The 18,963-nt window shown below is 46.3% G+C and overlaps 1 protein-coding gene across 1 annotated transcript in view; it reads right to left on the bottom strand.

The window, feature by feature from the left end:
• Positions 1-16,729, bottom strand: part of LOC117349764 (NXPE family member 3-like) — a 42,451-nt gene extending 25,722 nt beyond the window's left edge. Inside the window, 1 exon segment of the mRNA XM_033923355.1 lies at positions 16,527-16,729. Coding sequence (XP_033779246.1) covers positions 16,527-16,729 — 203 coding nt within the window.
• Positions 16,730-18,963: the final 2,234 nt, after the last annotated feature.

The following is an 18,963-nucleotide window of genomic DNA, read 5'->3' as shown; positions in this document are numbered from 1 at the left end:
CACGCGATTGTCGGCCCAGCTTTGCCTGCGCGTTATTGTCTTGCGCGGTTTTGACGCATTTGATGCAAAGAGTGGTGTAATAAACGGGAGGGGGGCATCCGCCCTGGGCACTGGCTTGATAGGGGTGCGGCACCCATCCTCCTCTCTGCCCTCCTGCTCCTTCTACCCCCACCCACTGCCACACGCACTGCTTCCCTTCCACCGTACCTCTGTAACGTTCATGGCGTGAGCAGTAACCCCCAACCTGCTGTCACACCTGCATTGGCTCTTCTTCCGATGTCACTTCCTGGACCTAAGCGCAAAAGCAGGTTGGGGGTTTCTGCTCACGTCACGAATGTAACAGAGGTACGGGGGAAGGGAAGTGGCTCACGCATGTGGCGGGGGGGCAGGGAAGGATCATGTAGTGATGGGGGGGCAAAGAAAAGCGCTGGGACGGGGCGCCTCTCACGCTTGCTACGCCACTAATGCCAAACATAGTATTTGTAATGCATGTACCTATGGCGCATTTCGGAAAGAAATTAAGACGGTACTATTTGTTAGATTCATTTCCTAAATAGAAGTTACACTAATTGCAATAATTCTACTCTGATTATCCTGAAGAAATATATTGTACTTTTGCTATTTGTATTTTGTACTTCGCCGATTGTCCAGCTCTCTTCAATGTAAACCGCCAAGAAATCGTTCGATTGTGGCGGTATGGAAGAATAAAGTTATGTTATGTTATTGAACTGACTGGATGGACCATTCATTTGCTGTCATTTACACCAGCGGGAGTTGAAAGTGGAAATCTTCTGCTCAACGTGGAAGACTTCTAAGATACTAGAGGGATCAGACCTAAAATTCCATCTTACCCAACATGAATCTGTATGGAGAAAAACTGGTAACATGACGTTCAAAACTGAGCTTGAGGAGCACGACTATAGGAAGTTCCTTTTTAAGTGCTAGAGGTAGCTACTACATTTGCTACGTTTCAGGTAGATTCTTACAAAACTATTAGAAGTCCTTTTATTTTATCTTTTTATGTTTACATTTTTTATTGGTTTTATTAAAAAAAAATCTTACAAAAAGTGTAATAACATTCTTGAAAAGCACTTATGTGCTATACATGAATACCAAAAAAAAACAATCCCCTCCCCTTCCCGGATTTGTATGTAGAATATGAAATATTTAATATGGTAGGTATACATTACTATTAAAGTTGTTTAACGTAAGAATCTAATGGACCCCAAACTCTTATAAATCTTGGCGATTCATTTATTTTTTTCTGCACGCATTTTCTCAAATTTGTAATACGGACTTGGGGGGGGGGTCTCTCAACAAAACGGCATATTCAGTCTATCCCATTGTTTCCAGTTCTTTAGTAATTATTTGCAAAGCCACACCTGTCATGGTCAGAAGTTTCCTCCTGCCAATTTTCTTTCGCGGGGTGGGGGGGCATTCCTCCTGCAGTTTTCACTGCTGCAGGTGGGGGAGGGGGTCAGTTCGTGGTACCGATTCATGGGGGGAGGGGTTTTTTTTCCCAATATATTTTTTATTATTCAAATGCACATCAGAATGGTGGCAAGTCAAATGCGCGCAAGACAAAAGCCCGCAGACAATTGTGCGAAGACAAGTGAGTGCAATGACAATTCAGCACTACAATTGAACGCAACGACAATTCGGCGCAACGACAATTCAGCGCAACCACAATTGAGCGCAAGACAACTTAGCCCAGGACAATTGCGCGCATGTGCAGGAAATGATAACAACACAATCGTACGCACTGATTAGATGTCTTCGCGCTCAGTTGTCTTGCGCTCAGATTTCTTCGCGCTCACTTGTCTTCGTGCAATTGTCTTGCGCGCATTTGACTATGTTCAGAACGTGAACTTGCAGGCCTTGAGCATGCTCAGATGCTCAAGGCCCAGCAGAGGAGAAGGCCGATTTTCAAGAGTGCCCAGATGAGGGTAAGAAGCGGCGGGGGGGTGCCCAATTGTGTCGGGGGGGGGGTGTCCGATCATGTCGAGGGGGTCGTATCGTGGCGGGGGGGGTGCCCAATTGTGGCGGGGGGGTCGGATCATGGCCAGGGGGGGAGTGCTGGATCGCAGGGGGGGTGCCGGATTACGGGGGGGGGGGTGTGCTCGTAAATCGAGCCATGCTCGGTTTCCGAGGCACCGATTTTGCAAATGTTTTGCTCGTCTTGCAAAACACTCGCAAACCGGTGCACTCGTAAACCGAGGTACCACTGTACTCAGTTTATCTAAGTACCTCACCACCAACCACCCCTGTTTCAGCGACCACTATTGTGGCTCACACTGTGGCTCCCACTGCACACACACACACACACACACACTGACTGAATGAGAGCCAAAAAGTCAGTTTTCTCCACACTCTGTCCATTTCTCCAATGTTCCTGTGCTTGATGGGGAACAATACTTTAGCATTGAACAAGAACAATATGTATATATGGACTAGATTTATGTAAATAATCTTTTACGTTTCATAGTCTTTTACATCCTCCAGTTCAAACACTGAAGCTCAAGACTTAACTATTTTATACCTAAAGCATACAGAATACTTATCTTTCTGTGAATTTAGGCTTTCGCACTGGAGTTTCATCCACTCCCTGTCAATTTCTACAATGTTCCTGTGCTTACCCTTGCAGTCATAATATCTCTGTTGACTAAGAATTTTTTTAAGCATTAACAGATCTTCATATACTTCTGACACAACATGCATTTATTTCTTCAGATGAGAGTGAGGATGTGGAACAATAATTGTCTTTTCAATTTACAACTGCTTTTAATGTTCAATTCTCCAATATTCCTGTGCTTGTCCTTGATGAGGAAGAATACTTTCTCATTGACAGAGAAGTACTCTATATGTGTATATGTACTATACTTATGCATGTATATAATCTTTTACATCCTCCAGTTCAAACACTGAAGCTCAAGGCTTAACTACCGTATTTTCACGCATATAACGCGCGCGTTATACGCGTTTTTACCTACCGCGCATACCCCTCGCGCGTTATATGCGTGAGCGCGGTATACAAAAGTTTTAAAACATAGTTCCCACCCCGCCCGACGCCCGATTCACCCCCCCAGCAGGACCGCTCGCACCCCCACCCCGAACGACGGCTCGCACGCGCTCCCACCCGCACCCGCATCCACGATCGGAGCAAGAGGGAGCCCAAGCCCTCTTGCCCGGCCGACTCCCCGACGTCCGATACATCCCCCCCCCCCCGGCAGGACCACTCGCACCCCCACCCCGAAGGACCGCCGACTTCCCGACAATATCGGGCCAGAAGGGAGCCCAAACCCTCCTGGCCACGGCGACCCCCTAACCCCACCCCGCACTACATTACGGGCAGGAGGGATCCCAGGCCCTCCTGCCCTCGACGCAAACCCCCCCCCCTCCAACGCCCGCCCCCCCCCCAAGAACCCCCGACCGCCCCCCCAGCCGACCCGCGACCCCCCTGGCGACCCCCACGACCCCCCCACCCCCTTCCCCGTACCTTTGGTAGTTGGGCCAGAAGGGAGCCCAAACCCTCCTGGCCACGGCGACCCCCTAACCCCACCCCGCACTACATTACGGGCAGGAGGGATCCCAGGCCCCCCTGCCCTCGACGCAAACCCCCCTCCCCCCCAACGACCGCCCCCCCCAAGAACCTCCGACCGCCATCCAGCCTACCCGCGATCCCCCTGGCGACCCCCTCGACCCTCCCACCCCCCTTCCCCGTACCTTTGGTAGTTGGCCGGACAGACGGGAGCCAAACCCGCCTGTCCGGCAGGCAGCCAACGAAGGAATGAGGCCGGATTGGCCCATCCATCCTAAAGCTCCGCCTACTGGTGGGGCCTAAGGCGCGTGGGCCAATCAGAATAGGCCCTGGAGCCTTAGGTCCCACCTGGGGGCGTGGCCTGAGGCACATGGTCGGGTTGGGCCCATGTGCCTCAGGCCGCGCCCCCAGGTGGGACCTAAGGCTCCAGGGCCTATTCTGATTGGCCCACGCGCCTTAGGCCCCACCAGTAGGCGGAGCTTTAGGATGGATGGGCCAATCCGGCCTCATTCCTTCGTTGGCTGCCTGCCGGACAGGCGGGTTTGGCTCCCGTCTGTCCGGCCAACTACCAAAGGTACGGGGAAGGGGGGTGGGGGGGTCGTGGGGGTCGCCAGGGGGGTCGCGGGTCGGCTGGGGGGGCGGTCGGAGGTTCTTGGGGGGGGCGGTCGTTGGGGGGGAGGGGGGTTTGCGTCGAGGGCAGGAGGGCCTGGGATCCCTCCTGCCCGTAATGTAGTGCGGGGTGGGGTTAGGGGGTCGCCGTGGCCAGGGGGGTTTGGGCTCCCTTCTGGCCCAACTACCAAAGGTACGGGGAAGGGGGGTGGGGGGGTCGTGGGGGTCGCCAGGGGGGTCGCGGGTCGGCTGGTGGGGCGGTCGGAGGTTCTTGGGGGGGGCGGTCGTTGGGGGGAGGGGGGGTTGCGTCGAGGGCAGGAGGGCCTGGGATCCCTCCTGCCCGTAATGTAGTGCGGGGTGGGGTTAGGGGGTCGCCGTGGCCAGGAGGATTTGGGCTCCCTCCTGGCCCGATATTGTTGGGGAGTCGGCGGTCCTTCGGGGGGAGGGATGTATCGGACGTCGGGGGGGGGCATCAGGCTTTCAGGATGGGGACAGACCTTCAAGGGGGGACAGTGCACGGAAGTCAGGGGGGGTGAACGGAGAGTCGGGACAGCGCACGGAAAGTCAGGGCGGGCGAAAGGAGCGTCGGGCAGCATGCGCGGTATACCCGTGAGCGCGGTATACCAAAGTTTTTGTGCATATCATCGTGATTTCTGCGCGCTATACCCGTGTGCGCGTTTTATACGGGTGCGCGTTATTTGCGTGAAAATACGGTATTTTATAACTAAAGCATACAGGATACTTCCCTTTCTGTGAATTTAGGCTTTTGTACTAGAGTTTCATCCACTCCCTGTCAATTTCTACAATGTTCCTGTGCTTACCCTTGCAGTCATAATATCTCTGTTGACTAAGAATTTTTTTAAGCATTAACAGATCTTCATATACTTCTGACACAACATGCATTTATTTTTTCAGATGAGAGTGAGGATGTGGAACAATAATTGTCTTTTCAATTTACAACTGCTTTTAATGTTCAATTCTCCAATATTCCTGTGCTTGTCCTTGATGAGGAAGAATACTTTCTCATTGACAGAGAAGTACTCTATATGTGTATATGTACTATACTTATGCATGTATATAATCTTTTACATCCTCCAGTTCAAACACTGAAGCTCAAGCATACAGAATACTTCTCTTTCTGTGAATTTAGGCTTTCGCCCTCATCATCATCCTATTTTTTGACCATGTAATTGTCTTTTCAATTTCAAACTCCTTATAATGATCTTTATCATTCAATGTTATTATTTGCTGTTCACATCATGTTTACTTGTGTTCAATAATACTTACTTTGCATTTAACTTTGCCCTGGGGGACCTATGTTATCCGTTCTATTTGTTCACTGTATTATGCTTTCTTCAATAACACAGTTACCCAGAAATAAAAACATTATAATACAACTATTGAGTCCAGAATTTATTTTACCCTCACAAACTCCAATGACATTGTGAACTTATAATGACTTATAATGACTAAGGTTGCCATTTAATAAATTGGTTATTATTATCTTTTAACATATTAAGGCATTTCATAAAATCAATAACTAGAAGGCTGCAAACAAATTGTGGACAGTTTTGTTTGGTTTTTATTCGGAGGGGGGGCAGTGAAGCTTGTCTTTAATCTTTGAAATCTGTTGGGCCTGAAGACAACTGAGCGTGAAGACGACAGAGCGTGAAGACACTTGTAAGTTTGAACATGAATAACGATTTAAACAAACAAAGAAAACGAGATAATGATCTTCATAAACACTTTAAACATATATTCTGTCATGTAAAGATCATTAAGCGAATTCAGCTTTACAAAATTTTGAGAATTCATACAACAAACATATCATGCAAGACAAACACAAATAATGAAACTTAGCATTTGACAGATGGATCGGATGAATAGACACTGCAGGCATCAGACTATGGGCATTTCATTATGACCCCCCATTGCAAACACCCACTATGCCCATTTACCTTCCACCATTACAGGTCTCACAGTCCCCAATGAATATGTCTGGTAACGGGACAAAAACACCTGGGTCAAAAATTGAGAACTATCCCAAAATCTGCAGCCTGGAACTGGGTAACCTGGCCACCCTGTTACTTTGATTTATTAAACTCTTTTTCCAATATGAGAATGACACAGGGACACAGGAACTACATTTCACCATCCTGTCCCTGTGAGTTATGTTGCTGTCCTTGTCCCTGTCCCATTCCTATCAGCTCTGCTTTAACGGTGTCAGGTAAAGAGCACGCCAGGACAAAGGCCGCGCGCAGACAACTGAGTGCAGTGTGGAGGCGCGCGCCGAAGAAAATGACTGTTTTAAAGGGCTCCGACGGGGGATGTGGGGGGGGGGGGAATCCCCCACTTTACTTTATACAGATTGCGCCGCGTTGTGGGGGCGTTGTGGGGGTTTGAGGGGTTGTAACCCCCCACATTTTACTGAAAACTTCACTTTTCCCCTAAAAAACAAGGAAACAGTTAAGTTTCCAGTATAATGAGAGAAGTTACAACCCCCCAAACCCCCCCCCACGCCGCCGCGATCTGTATTAAGTAAACTGGGGGTTCCCGAAATAAAACCCCTGTCGGAGCCCCTAAAAACACTCTTTTTCTTCAGCACGCGCTTCCGTCTTGCGCTCAGTTGTCGGCGTGCGCCTTTACCTTCGGCGGTTTTGTCTATGAACCTTCTCACACTCACCTGCCGGCGCCCAGTTGTCATGCGCTCAATTGTTTTTCGCTCAGTTGTCTTGCGCTCACCTGCCGGCGCTCAGTTGTCTTGCGCTCACCTGCCGGCACTCAGTTGTCCCGCTCATGCACATAACGGAAAATAATTTGCGCTCAATTGTCTTGCGCTCAAATGTCTGACGCTAGATTGTCTTCGCACTCACTTGTCTTCACGCTCAATTTTCTTTCGCTCAGTTGTCTTGCGCTCACCTGCCGGCGCTCAGTTGTCTTGCGCTCACCTGCCGGCATTCAGTTGTCCCGCTCATGCACATAATGGAAAATAATTTGCGCTCAATTGTCTTCACGCTCAATTGTCTTGCGCTCAGTTGTCTCGCGCTCAGTTGTCCGCGCCACTTTGTCCACGTGCGATTGTCTTGCGCGCAATTGTCTATGAACCGTAAATACTACCCAGAGGAAGGAGCTCAACAGCTAACCAGCCATTGACCACGTCTCCAAGTTCCAGAATCAATTTGAAACTGTTTCAATGTGAACAAGAAGTGAGTTTTTACAAAAGTTTTACAGATCATTTATAAGATGTATGTGTGTTTTTGACTTGTTTATTTACAAGATGCTGCTTTTCCTAGAAGCACAAAGCAGATCTTCCTCTTGAGAAAGCTGAAGGGGAATCACGTATTGTGTTGAGGGATATCGGATTACACATCCTCTGTCGAGGAAGCTTTGGAGGATAAGCAGGACATTGCAGATGGATTTTGCGAAGAAGGATTGACTTGGACGATATGTGGATTTTATATTTCATTTAAGTTTTTAGTTTTCTTTTTGTATTTTTTGGAAGGGAGCACAAAGCACTTTTTGGATTTGGAGCACTAAGCACTTTGTGGTTTAGCAGCAGCATTGGCCCGTGACTTTATGACAACTTAATGCCCTTATGCTTTGGAGTTCGTATTGGCAATCACTGAGCACTATTTATTAATTAATTAATTTATAATATCTATAAAATATATTTTTTGAATAGGAGAATTCCTGTTTTTGAAGAATAATAAATTTTTTTTTAGAGGATTCATAGTTATAAATGTAATACTCCAATTGAAATTGGTATGATTTTAAGGTGGCCAAACAAGTTGAAAAGGTGACAGCGAAAGCTAGAAGGATGCTAGGGTGCATAGGGACGTGTATGACCTGTAGGAAAAAGGAGGTATTGATGCCCCGGTATAAGATTCTGGTGAGACCTCATTTAGAATATTGTGTACAATTCTGGAGGCCGCACCTTCAAAAAGATATAAAAAGGATGAAGTCGGTCCAGAGGAAGGCTACTACATAAGGCATAAGGGGACAGACTTAAAGATCTCAATCTATATGCTTAAATACGTTTAAATACCTATGTGATGTAAATGCACATGAGTTGAGTCTCTTTCATTTGAAAGGGAGCTCTGGAATGAAAGGGCGTAAGATGAAGTTAAGAGGAGTAATCTAAGGAAATACTTTTTTACAGAAAGGGTGGTACATGCATGGAACAGTCTCCCGGAAGAGGTGGTGGAGGCAGAGACTGTGTCTGAATTCAAAAAAGCCTGGGATAGGCATGTGGGATCTCTTAGAGATAACAAAAGAATAGCCGATGGTTCATCAAGCCCAGTAGCCCATTCTCACGGTTGCCAATCCAGGAAAAGATAATGGTTATTATGTATGGGTAGACTGGATAGGCCATTTGGCCTTCATCTGCTATCATGTTTCTATGTTTATGGTTATAAAAACATAGACTTCAATGCTCACAGCTCTATACTTTTTAAACTTATATCTAATTATACATGTAAAGTGCTCAGACCCAAAATCATAGCGTGGCAACCATAGTTTGTGTTTATCATAATTGTTTATGGTTTTGGGTCTGAGCACTTTACATTTATAATATAAGTTTAAAAAGTATAGAGCTGTGAGCATTGAAGTTTATGATTATTTATCCTCACAGATTTATATTTCCCTAGCATCGTATTATAGAAACACTAGTCTTTAAGCCCGTTACATAGTAACATAGTAGATGACGGCAGCTAAAGACCCGAATGGTCCATCCAGTCTGCCCAACCTGATTCAATTTAATTTTTTTTTTCTTCTTAGTTATTTCTGGGCGAGAATCCAAAGCTTTACCCGGTACTGTGCTTGGGTTCCAACTGCCGAAATCTCTGTTAAGACTTACTCCAGCCCATCTACACCCTCCTAGCCATTGAAGCCCTCCCCTGCCCATCCTCCTCCAAACGGCCATACACAGACCGTACAAGTCTGCCCAGTAACTGGCCTAGTTCAATCTTTAATATTATTTTCTGATTCTAAATCTTCTGTGTTCATCCCACGCTTCTTTGAATTCAGTCACAGTTTTACTCTCCACCACCTCTCTCGGGAGCGCATTCCAGGCATCCACCACCCTCTCCGTAAAGTAGAATTTCCTAACATTGCCCCTGAATCTACCACCCCTCAACCTCAAATTATGTCCTCTGGTTTTACCATTTTCCTTTCTCTGGAAAATATTTTGTTCTACGTTAATACCCTTTAAGTATTTGAACGCCTGAATCATATCTCCCCTGTCTCTCCTTTCCTCTAGGGTATACATATTCAGGCCATACACAGACCGTACAAGTCTGCCCAGTAACTGGCCTAGTTCAATCTTTAATATTATTTTCTGATTCTAAATCTTCTGTGTTCATCCCACGCTTCTTTGAATTCAGTCACAGTTTTACTCTCCACCACCTCTCTCGGGAGCGCATTCCAGGCATCCACCACCCTCTCCGTAAAGTAGAATTTCCTAACATTGCCCCTGAATCTACCACCCCTCAACCTCAAATTATGTCCTCTGGTTTTACCATTTTCCTTTCTCTGGAAAATATTTTGTTCTACGTTAATACCCTTTAAGTATTTGAACGCCTGAATCATATCTCCCCTGTCTCTCCTTTCCTCTAGGGTATACATATTCAGGGCTTCCAGTCTCTCCTCATACGTCTTCTGGCGCAAGCCTCCTATCATTTTCGTCGCCCTACTCTGGACCGCCTCAAGTCTTCTTACGTCTTTCGCCAGATACGGTCTCCAAAACTGAACACAATACTCCAAGTGGGGCCTCACCAATGACCTGTACAGGGGCATCAATACCTTCTTCCTTCTACTGACTACGCCTCTCTTTATACAGCCCAGAATCCTTCTGGCAGCAGCCACTGCCTTGTCACACACTGTTTTTTCGCCTTTAGATCTTCGGACACTATCACCCCAAGGTCCCTCTCCCCGTCCGTGCATATCAGCTTCTCTCCTCCCAGCATATATGGTTCCTTCCTATTATTAATCCCCAAATGCATTACTCTGCATTTCTTTGCATTGAATTTTAGTTGCCAGGCATTAGACCATTCCTCTAACTTTTGCAGATCCTTTTTCATATTTTCCACTCCCTTTTCGGTGTCTACTCTGTTACAAATCTTGGTATCATCTGCAAAAAGGCACACTTTTCCTTCTAACCCTTCAGCAATGTCACTTACATACATATTGAACAGGATTGGCCCCAGCACCGAACCCTGAGGGACTCCACTAGTCACCTTTCCTTCCTTCGAGCGACTTCCATTAACCACCACCCTCTGGCGTCTGTCCGACAGCCAGTTTCTGACCCAGTTCACCACTTTGGGTCCTAACTTCAGCCCTTCAAGTTTGTTCAACAGCCTCCTATGAGGAACTGTATCAAAGGCTTTGCTGAAATCCAAGTAAATTACATCTAGCATATGTCCTCGATCCAGCTCTCTGGTCACCCAATCAAAAAATTCAATCAGGTTCGTTTGGCTCGATTTACCTTTTGTAAAGCCATGTTGCCTCGGATCCTGTAACCCATTAGATTCAAGGAAATACACTATCCTTTCTTTCAGCAACACTTCCATTATTTTTCCAACAACTGAAGTGAGGCTCACCGGCCTGTAGTTTCCTGCTTCATCCCTGTGACCACTTTTATGAATAGGGACCACATCCGCTCTCCTCCAATCCCCAGGAATCACTCCCGTCTCCAGAGATTTGTTGAACAAGTCTTTAATAGGACTCGCCAGAACCTCTCTGAGTTCCCTTAGTATCCTGGGATGGATCCCGTCTGGTCCCATCGCTTTGTCCACCTTCAGTTTTTCAAGTTGCTCATAAACCCCCTCCTCCGTGAACGGCGCAGAATCTACTCCATTTTCTCGTGTAACTTTGCCGGACAATCTCGGTCCTTCTCCAGGATTTTCTTCTGTGAACACAGAACAGAAGTATTTGTTTAGCACATTTGCTTTCTCCTCATCACTCTCCACATATTTGTTCCCAGCATCTTTTAGCCTAGCAATTCCATTTTTTATCTTCCTCCTTTCACTAATATATCTGAAAAAATTTTTATCTCCCTTTTTTACATTTTTAGCCATTTGTTCTTCCGCCTGTGCCTTCGCCAAACGTATTTCTCAAATGTGGTGATGATGGGGGACTTCAACCATCCTGGGATAGACTGGAGTATTGGGCACTCAAACTGCGCAAAAGAGACAAAATTCATAGAAGTCACGAGGGACTGTTTCATGGAGCAGCTGGTCACGGAACCAACAAGGGGCGATGCCACTCTTGACCTAATCTTCAATGGACTAGGGGGGACAGCAAAGGAGGTGGCGGTATTACCCCCACTAGGTAACAGCGATCACAACATGATCCAGTGCAGGCTTGAAATTGGATCATCAAAGGGGAAAAGAACCACAACGACGGCACTCAACTTCAAAAAAGGAAATTATGATGCCATGAGAAAAATGGTGGGAAAGAAGCTCAAAGGCAATATAGGGAAGAAGGAATCCGTAGAAAAAGCCTGGACCTTATTCAAGGAGACTGTGCACGAAGCACAAAGCATATGCATCCCCAAGTTTAGAAAAGGGTGCAAAAAAAATAGAACAAAAAACCCAGTGTGGATAACAAGTGCAGTGAAGAAGGCGATAAGCGACAAGAAAGCATCGTTCAGAAAATGGAAAAAAGACCAAACAGAGGAGAACCAAAAAGGGCACAAAGAACACCAGAAAGAGTGTCACCGAGTGATTAGAAAAGCAAAAAGAGAATACGAAGAGAGACTGGCAAAGGAAGCAACAAACTTCAAGTCGTTCTTCAGATATGTCAAGGGGAAGCAACCGGCGAGAGAAGAAGTGGGACCATTGGACGATGGAGACAGAAAGGGAGTTGTAAAAGAAGAGAAAGAGATAGCTGACAGGTTAAATGAGTTCTTCACGTCAGTCTTCACGATGGAGAATATAACCACCATTCCAGAACCCGAGGAGATCGTAATAGGAGACCAAGACGATAAGCTGGTCTATTTAGAGGTAAGCCAAGAGGATGTACTCAAGCAGATTGACAGACTAAAGAGCGACAAATCGCCGGGTCTGGATGGCATTCACCCAAGGGTACTCAAGGAACTAAAAGACATAATAGCGGAGCCACTTCGACAGATATGCAACCTATCCTTAAAAACCGGAGAGATCCCGGAGGATTGGAAAATAGCAAATGTCACGCCCATCTTCAAGAAGGGCGCAAGGGGGGGACCCGGGAAACTACAGGCCGGTGAGCCTGACCTCAGTCCCGGGAAAGATGATGGAGGCACTGATTAAAGACAGCATCTGTGAACACATCGAAAAAAATGGGCAGCTAAAACCGAGTCAACATGGCTTCTGTAAGGGTAGGTCATGCCTCACAAACTTATTGTACTTCTTTGAGGGAGTGAACAGCCAGGTGGATAAAGGGGAATCTATAGACATCATTTACCTTGACTTCCAAAAAGCCTTCGACAAGGTGCCACACGAGAGACTGCTTAAAAAGATATGGAACCACGGGGTACAAGGGGAGGTCCACCGATGGATCAAAAACTGGCTGGCAAACAGGAAGCAGAGGGTTGGCGTAAAGGGACACTACTCAGACTGGAAAGGGGTCACGAGCGGAGTTCCGCAAGGGTCGGTGCTGGGACCGCTCTTGTTCAATATCTACATAAATGATCTAGAGGCGGGAACTAAGTGTGAAGTCATTAAATTTGCAGATGACACCAAACTATACAGCAGGGCTCAAACCAAGGAAGACTGCGAGGATCTCCAAAAGAATCTAACGCAGCTGGAAAAGTGGGCCGAAAAGTGGCAGATGAGCTTCAACGTGGGGAAATGCAAGGTCATGCACGTGGGGAAAAAGAACCCGATGTTCACATACAAAATGGGGGGAACACCACTAGGGGTTAGTAACCTGGAGAGAGACCTGGGAGTGATGGTAGACGCAACACTGAAGGCATCGGCGCAATGCGCCACAGCCTCTAGGAAAGCAAACAGAATGCTGGGTATCATTAAGAAGGGTATTACGACCAGGACGAAGGAAGTCATCATGCCGCTGTATCGTGCAATGGTACGGCCGCATCTGGAGTACTGTGTGCAGTACTGGTCGCCGTACCTCAAGAAAGACATGGCGGTACTTGAGGGAGTACAAAGAAGAGCAACCAAACTGATAAAGGGAATGGAAAATCTCCCATATACCGACAGATTGAAGCAGTTGGGACTTTTCTCCCTGGAGAAGCGAAGACTTAGAGGAGACATGATAGAAACCTTCAAGATCCTGAAGGGCATAGAAAAAATAGACAGGGGCAGATTTTTCAAATTAAGGGGCGCCACAAGTACAAGGGGGCATTCGGAGAAATTGAAAGGGGACAGGTTTAGAACAAACGCTAGGAAGTTCTTTTTCACTCAGAGGGTGGTGGATACATGGAACGCGCTTCCAGAGGCTGTTGTAAACAAGAAAGCATTAAATGGTTTCAAAGAAGGTTTGGATAGATTCCTAGAAGAAAAAGGGATTGGGGGGTATAGATAGGTATAGACCATTGCTCAGACAATGGGACTGATGGGCCGCCGCGGGTGCGGACCGCTGAGCAGGATGGACCTATGGTCTGCCTCAGCGGAGGCAACTTCTTATGTTCTTATGTAAATATGAATTCTCTATTGCAATAATCACCTTCTTCAAAAAGAGAAAATCAGATATACTAAAAATATTCTTAACTACATAGTCAATTAATTAGTAGTGCTCAGTAAAAGCCAATATGAACTTCAAGGCGTAAGAGCATGGGACTCTACCAGTTCATGCTTAAGTACATCATAGCACTCCTCCCTTCCTTCCAATATAACAACTAAAGCTCAAAATGAACATAAAAAGGGGGGTACTTTTCTCTGCTGGAGTTGTCATAAAGTCCCGGGCTTCTGCTTCAAGTCCAAAAACTACTCAGTGCTCCCTAATTAATCACTTCAAAATTTCAAGCACAAACGCAAAAAGCAAAAACAAAAAATAGAAAAATAAAGTCCACAACACAATCCATTTAGTCAATCTAGTAAAAATCCATATGATGTCCTGTTTATCCTTCAGCTTCCTCGACACAGTATGTGTAGCCCGGTAATCGTTTGACACGATACGCGTTTCCCCTTCAGCTTTTTCAAGAGGAAGATTTGTTCAGCACTCTAGAAGAAGCAGCATTGTATAAGTAAAAAATCCACCGGATCTCAGGCAAGACAGATCTAAAGAGACACAAGAGGAAAGGAAATGCAAGAAAGGAACAGGCCACAAACTCAAGTGTATGTACACGAACGCAAGGAGCCTAAGAAACAAGATGGGTGAATTAGAAGTTGTGGCACAAAATGATAACATTGACATCATCGGCATCACAGAAACATGGTGGACTGAAGAAAACGTCTGGGACACTGTGTTACCGGGATACAAACTATACCGCAGAGACAGAGTGGGTCAAAAAGGTGGGAGTGTTGCCCTATATGTCAAAGAAGGAATCAAATCTACTGGAGAAAACACGCCTGAAATGACGGATAGGTTAGAGTCTCTATGGGTCAAAATTCCGGGAGCCAATGGATTGGAAATGAAGATCGGCATCTACTATCGACCCCCAGGGCAGTCTGAAGAAATTGATGGAGAAATGATAGATGAAGGAAGGTGAGATCCTGCTTTCATCATTCTCACTTTACCGTCCTCGTTCAATCTACTATCCTCTCTAGACTGGATTACTGCAATTCCATCTTTATAAGCCTAACTAAGAAAAACCTCCATAGACTTCAGCTAATTCAGAACGCCGCGGCTAAGCTTATTTTCGCAAAAGGCAAGTTCGATCATGTCTCCCCACTCCTCTCCAAGCTTCACTGGCTCCCAGTATACTCAAGAGTCCTCTTTAAATGTGCCTGCTTAGCCTTCAAGATCCTACATGGCGTCCTTCCTCCCTTTATCCCACTCTTTTGGAATTCCTCAAAACCACACTCCACCAGACCCTCCCAAAAACTGAAACTATCATTCCCCTCTGCAAACGGTATATCCCGCGCAGGAAAACTTGGAACATTTCTCCCCTTTAGAACCATAGAACTCTGGAACAACCTCTCATCCCCACTCAGAAACTCAAGCTCCCTCCAATCCTTCCGCAAACCCTCGAAAACTTGGCTCTTTGCAAAAATCTAATCACCTCCCATTCTCCAGTATTCTGTCCCTCTCTTTCCTCTTAGTCCCTTTCCTTTATCCCTTATTGTAGTTCCTTTCCTCTTAACTCTGTAAACCGTACCGAGCTCTGCGCTTGCGGAGATGGCACGGTATACAAACCTAAGGTTTAGTTTAGTTTAGTTTAGAGATCAAACGCAACTGCAAGGGAGACAACGCAGTTATCATGGGGGATTTCAACTATCCGGGAATAGACTGGAACCTAGGTATCTACGGCTGTGGTAGGGAGACCAAGTTCCTGGATGCTGTAGGCGATTGTTTCCTGGAACAACTTGTCAAGGAAAATACAAGAGGGAATGCAATTCTGGACTTGATTCTAAATGGACTACGAGGACAGGCGCAAGATGCAAGAGGGGATGCTGGGAACCAGTGATCACAATATGATCCGCTTCAACATGAATGCAGGGACAAAACATCGATGCAGAGCAACGGCCACGGCACTTAACTTCCGAAAAGGGAATTACGAAGGCATGAGACTCATGGTGGGGAAGAAGATCAAGAAGAGGATAAACGCTAGAGCAGGCATGGTCCCTTTTTAGAATGTAACCACCACTGTAGCCCAGGAGAGGGCTCAATATCACTCACAGTGGTAACCACAATAAAGCACTCTGACGTGTGGCCCGAAATGGAGCCACCCTGCAGGACCGGATTCCAAACCGGAATCAACAAAAACAAAGTCACCAGAATTGTAATTCAAAGGAAAATAATTCAGCTTTTATTCTTTCCTTCACCAAGGTAAGTAGTCTTTCAATATAGTTGCCAAACTGGTCAGAATGTTCCCAAACAGTAGCAAACAAAAATATCAAAACAAGCAAGCAAACAAACAGCCTACAATAAAGTTATTGGCTTGCTCTCAGCAAGGATTTAGTCTCAACTGTGTCTGAGAATTCAGCTCTCCTCAGAGCCAGTTCTGACTGCTCCCCGGCAGGCAGTTTCAAAAACACAAAAAAAACAACAGTTCATGGCACTTATTCAGTAGCACTAGTGCTCAAAGTTCGTTAAAGCCTCTGGCCAGTTAATTCACTGCCAGGACAGGAGAGTGTCAGGTTTTGCAAAATAAAGCCTCTAGACAGGCTTTCAAAAATTCCCTCCCAGGGTGTTAGCAAAACCTCTCCCAAACAATTCACACTCCTAGCTAAAAACAAAAAACAAAAATAGTCTCAAACAGTAAAGTACAAAATCAACTCACTGTTTGCAGGCTGAGGCCCAGTCCACCTGCATGGCTTCAGGAAAAACAGGAGCACCCTCGGTCAGACTTTCTTCACATTCTTCTTCTGGAATCAGTAGCTCCTCAGCTTGTCCAGCCTCTAACAGCTCCATGGGTGTAGGTTGGTTGCTCCTGCTGGCCTCCCTGTCTGCTCTCCACTGCTGGTTTAAGTACTCTGGGGCCATGCCCTACTCTAATCGAGTCAGCAGTGTTCCTGGGACCTCTTGGGCTCCCCCGGTGGTGACTCGGGGATAGATCACCTACCTCTTCCTCAAACACCTCAGGCTCCCTCTGGTGGTCACAGGGTAAATTAGCATTCTCAGGAACCATATACTCCTTCCTGATTCCACCCCGGGCTTTCCTTTTTACATTTTCCCCTGCCCTAACTGGGACCTTGGCAGGGAGAATACCTGGCTGGTCACAAGAGGCACAATCACCAAGGCGCAAAATCGATATATACCGCATATCAATAAGGGATCCAAGAGGAAAAGGAACAAAGAACCGGCATGGCTCACTGTTGTGGTGAAGGAAGCGATCAGAGACAAGAAGACTTCATTTAAGGAATGGAAAAGGTCAAAAATGGACGAAAACTGGAAAAAGCACAAACAGCATCAACGCAGGTGCCATAAAGCGATAAAAGGGGCCAAAAAATAGCCAAGGAGGCAAAAAACTTCATGCCATTCTTTCGATATATTAAGTGGAAACGACCCGCAAAGGAAGCGGTGGGACCGTTGGATGATGATGGAATAAAGGGAGTGCTAAAGGAGGACAAAGCCATCGCCGATAAACTGAACACATTTTTTGCATCTGTGTTTACCAATGAGGATATACACAACATACCGGAACCCGACAGACTATATGCTGGAGCTGAAGACGGGAAACTGACAAGGTTGACGGTCAGTCTAGAAGACATATGCAGGCAGATTGATAGGCTTAAGAGCGACAAATCCCCGGGACCGGATGGCATCCATCCGAGGGTCATTAAGGAACTGAAAGGAACAATAGCTGAACTACTTCAACTAATAGCCAATCTGTCGATCAAATCGGGATTCTCGGCGAGAGGGAGAATTAGAAGTCCTTGAGCATGCGCAGATGCATGCTCAAGGCAGGCAGGCAGAAGCCGGAAGATCTTCTAGGCACACGATTTGTGCCTGCGCTAGATGGGGGGGAGGGGGTACGTTTAAGTTGTTCGGGCGGGGGGGGGGGGCGGTTTGCATGGGGGGGGTGCCGGTTGGAGCGGGGGGGGAGCGATGCCGGTTATCGGGCAGGTGGGAACATATCAAAGCGAGTTTCCATTATTTTCTATGGGGAAACTCGCTTTGATAAACGAGCATTTTGGATTACGAGCATGCTCCTGGAACGGATTATGCTCGTAATCCAAGGTACCAAGTTAATGCGCCTTCTCAAGCACCCCGGTTCAAATCCCACCTTCACTCATTTGTAACAGTTTCCTATTAGCTGTTATAAGAGGGTCTAGATGGGGGACTATGGCATTTTTATGAGTGCATTTCCTTTTCCAGCCACAAATATATTTTCTCCGTCCCATGGCTAGGACATTCTAAGCTGTCATGAGAGGAAACTTCTCCTTTGCCAGGAAGATGCCATTTGTGGCGCACCAGGTTAACGCACCTTGTCTGTCTTTTCAAGCACCCTGGGTCAAGACTCACCCTAAGCTTCCTATTAGCTTTCATAGGAGCATATATATATATATGTGCTCCACTTTGCTGTTTCCAACATCAGTCTGCAATTATCCTGCCATGGCTAACCTAAGCTGTAACAGGAGTCTGAAAGAAGCCATTAGTGGCTTATCAGGTTAATGCGCCTTGTCTGTCTTCTCAAGCACCCTGGTTCAAATCCCATCCTCACCTTCCCTATTTTTTCATAGCATCCTAACAGCTCTCATAAGTGGTGGAATTTGCTGTTTCTCATCAGCATTCTGCAGGCACAGGTGCATGAGATACTTTCATTTGCTCCCAACTACAAGGCATTCTAGTAGGAATGTGTTTCTTTTGATGCAATATAGGCATTGGCCAACAGCTATAAGAGTTAAATCAAACCTCAGAGGGTTTGGACAGGTGTTGAAGGATGATACATGTGGTGAGATGGATCCTACACACATTAGTATTGGTAAATGCAGTTTGGCTTTTGACAGTTTGGGGGGGGGATGTTAGGGAGGGGGAGGGTGTTCAGCATGAGAGAGAACAGGTTGCATTAAAAATTAGACAATGGCTGCAGATAATAAAAGCTGAAGCAAAATATTTTTAAGTAAAGGCATGGCTAAAGAGTTACCAGGTTTCCTGACTGAAAAATGAATATAAATTATTTGCTAACCTTACTCAAGACTTGAATCCCTGATGTATGGAAGATAAAAGCAGTGCCTTAATGCATAGAGCTATAGAAGAAACTTTGTTTAGAACAT

This window comes from Geotrypetes seraphini, chromosome 16 (assembly GCF_902459505.1).
Source record: "Geotrypetes seraphini chromosome 16, aGeoSer1.1, whole genome shotgun sequence".
Taxonomy (NCBI): domain Eukaryota; kingdom Metazoa; phylum Chordata; class Amphibia; order Gymnophiona; family Dermophiidae; genus Geotrypetes; species Geotrypetes seraphini.
The sequence above is the reverse complement of the archived record's forward strand: the minus strand, read 5'-3'. Positions and strand labels throughout refer to the sequence as shown.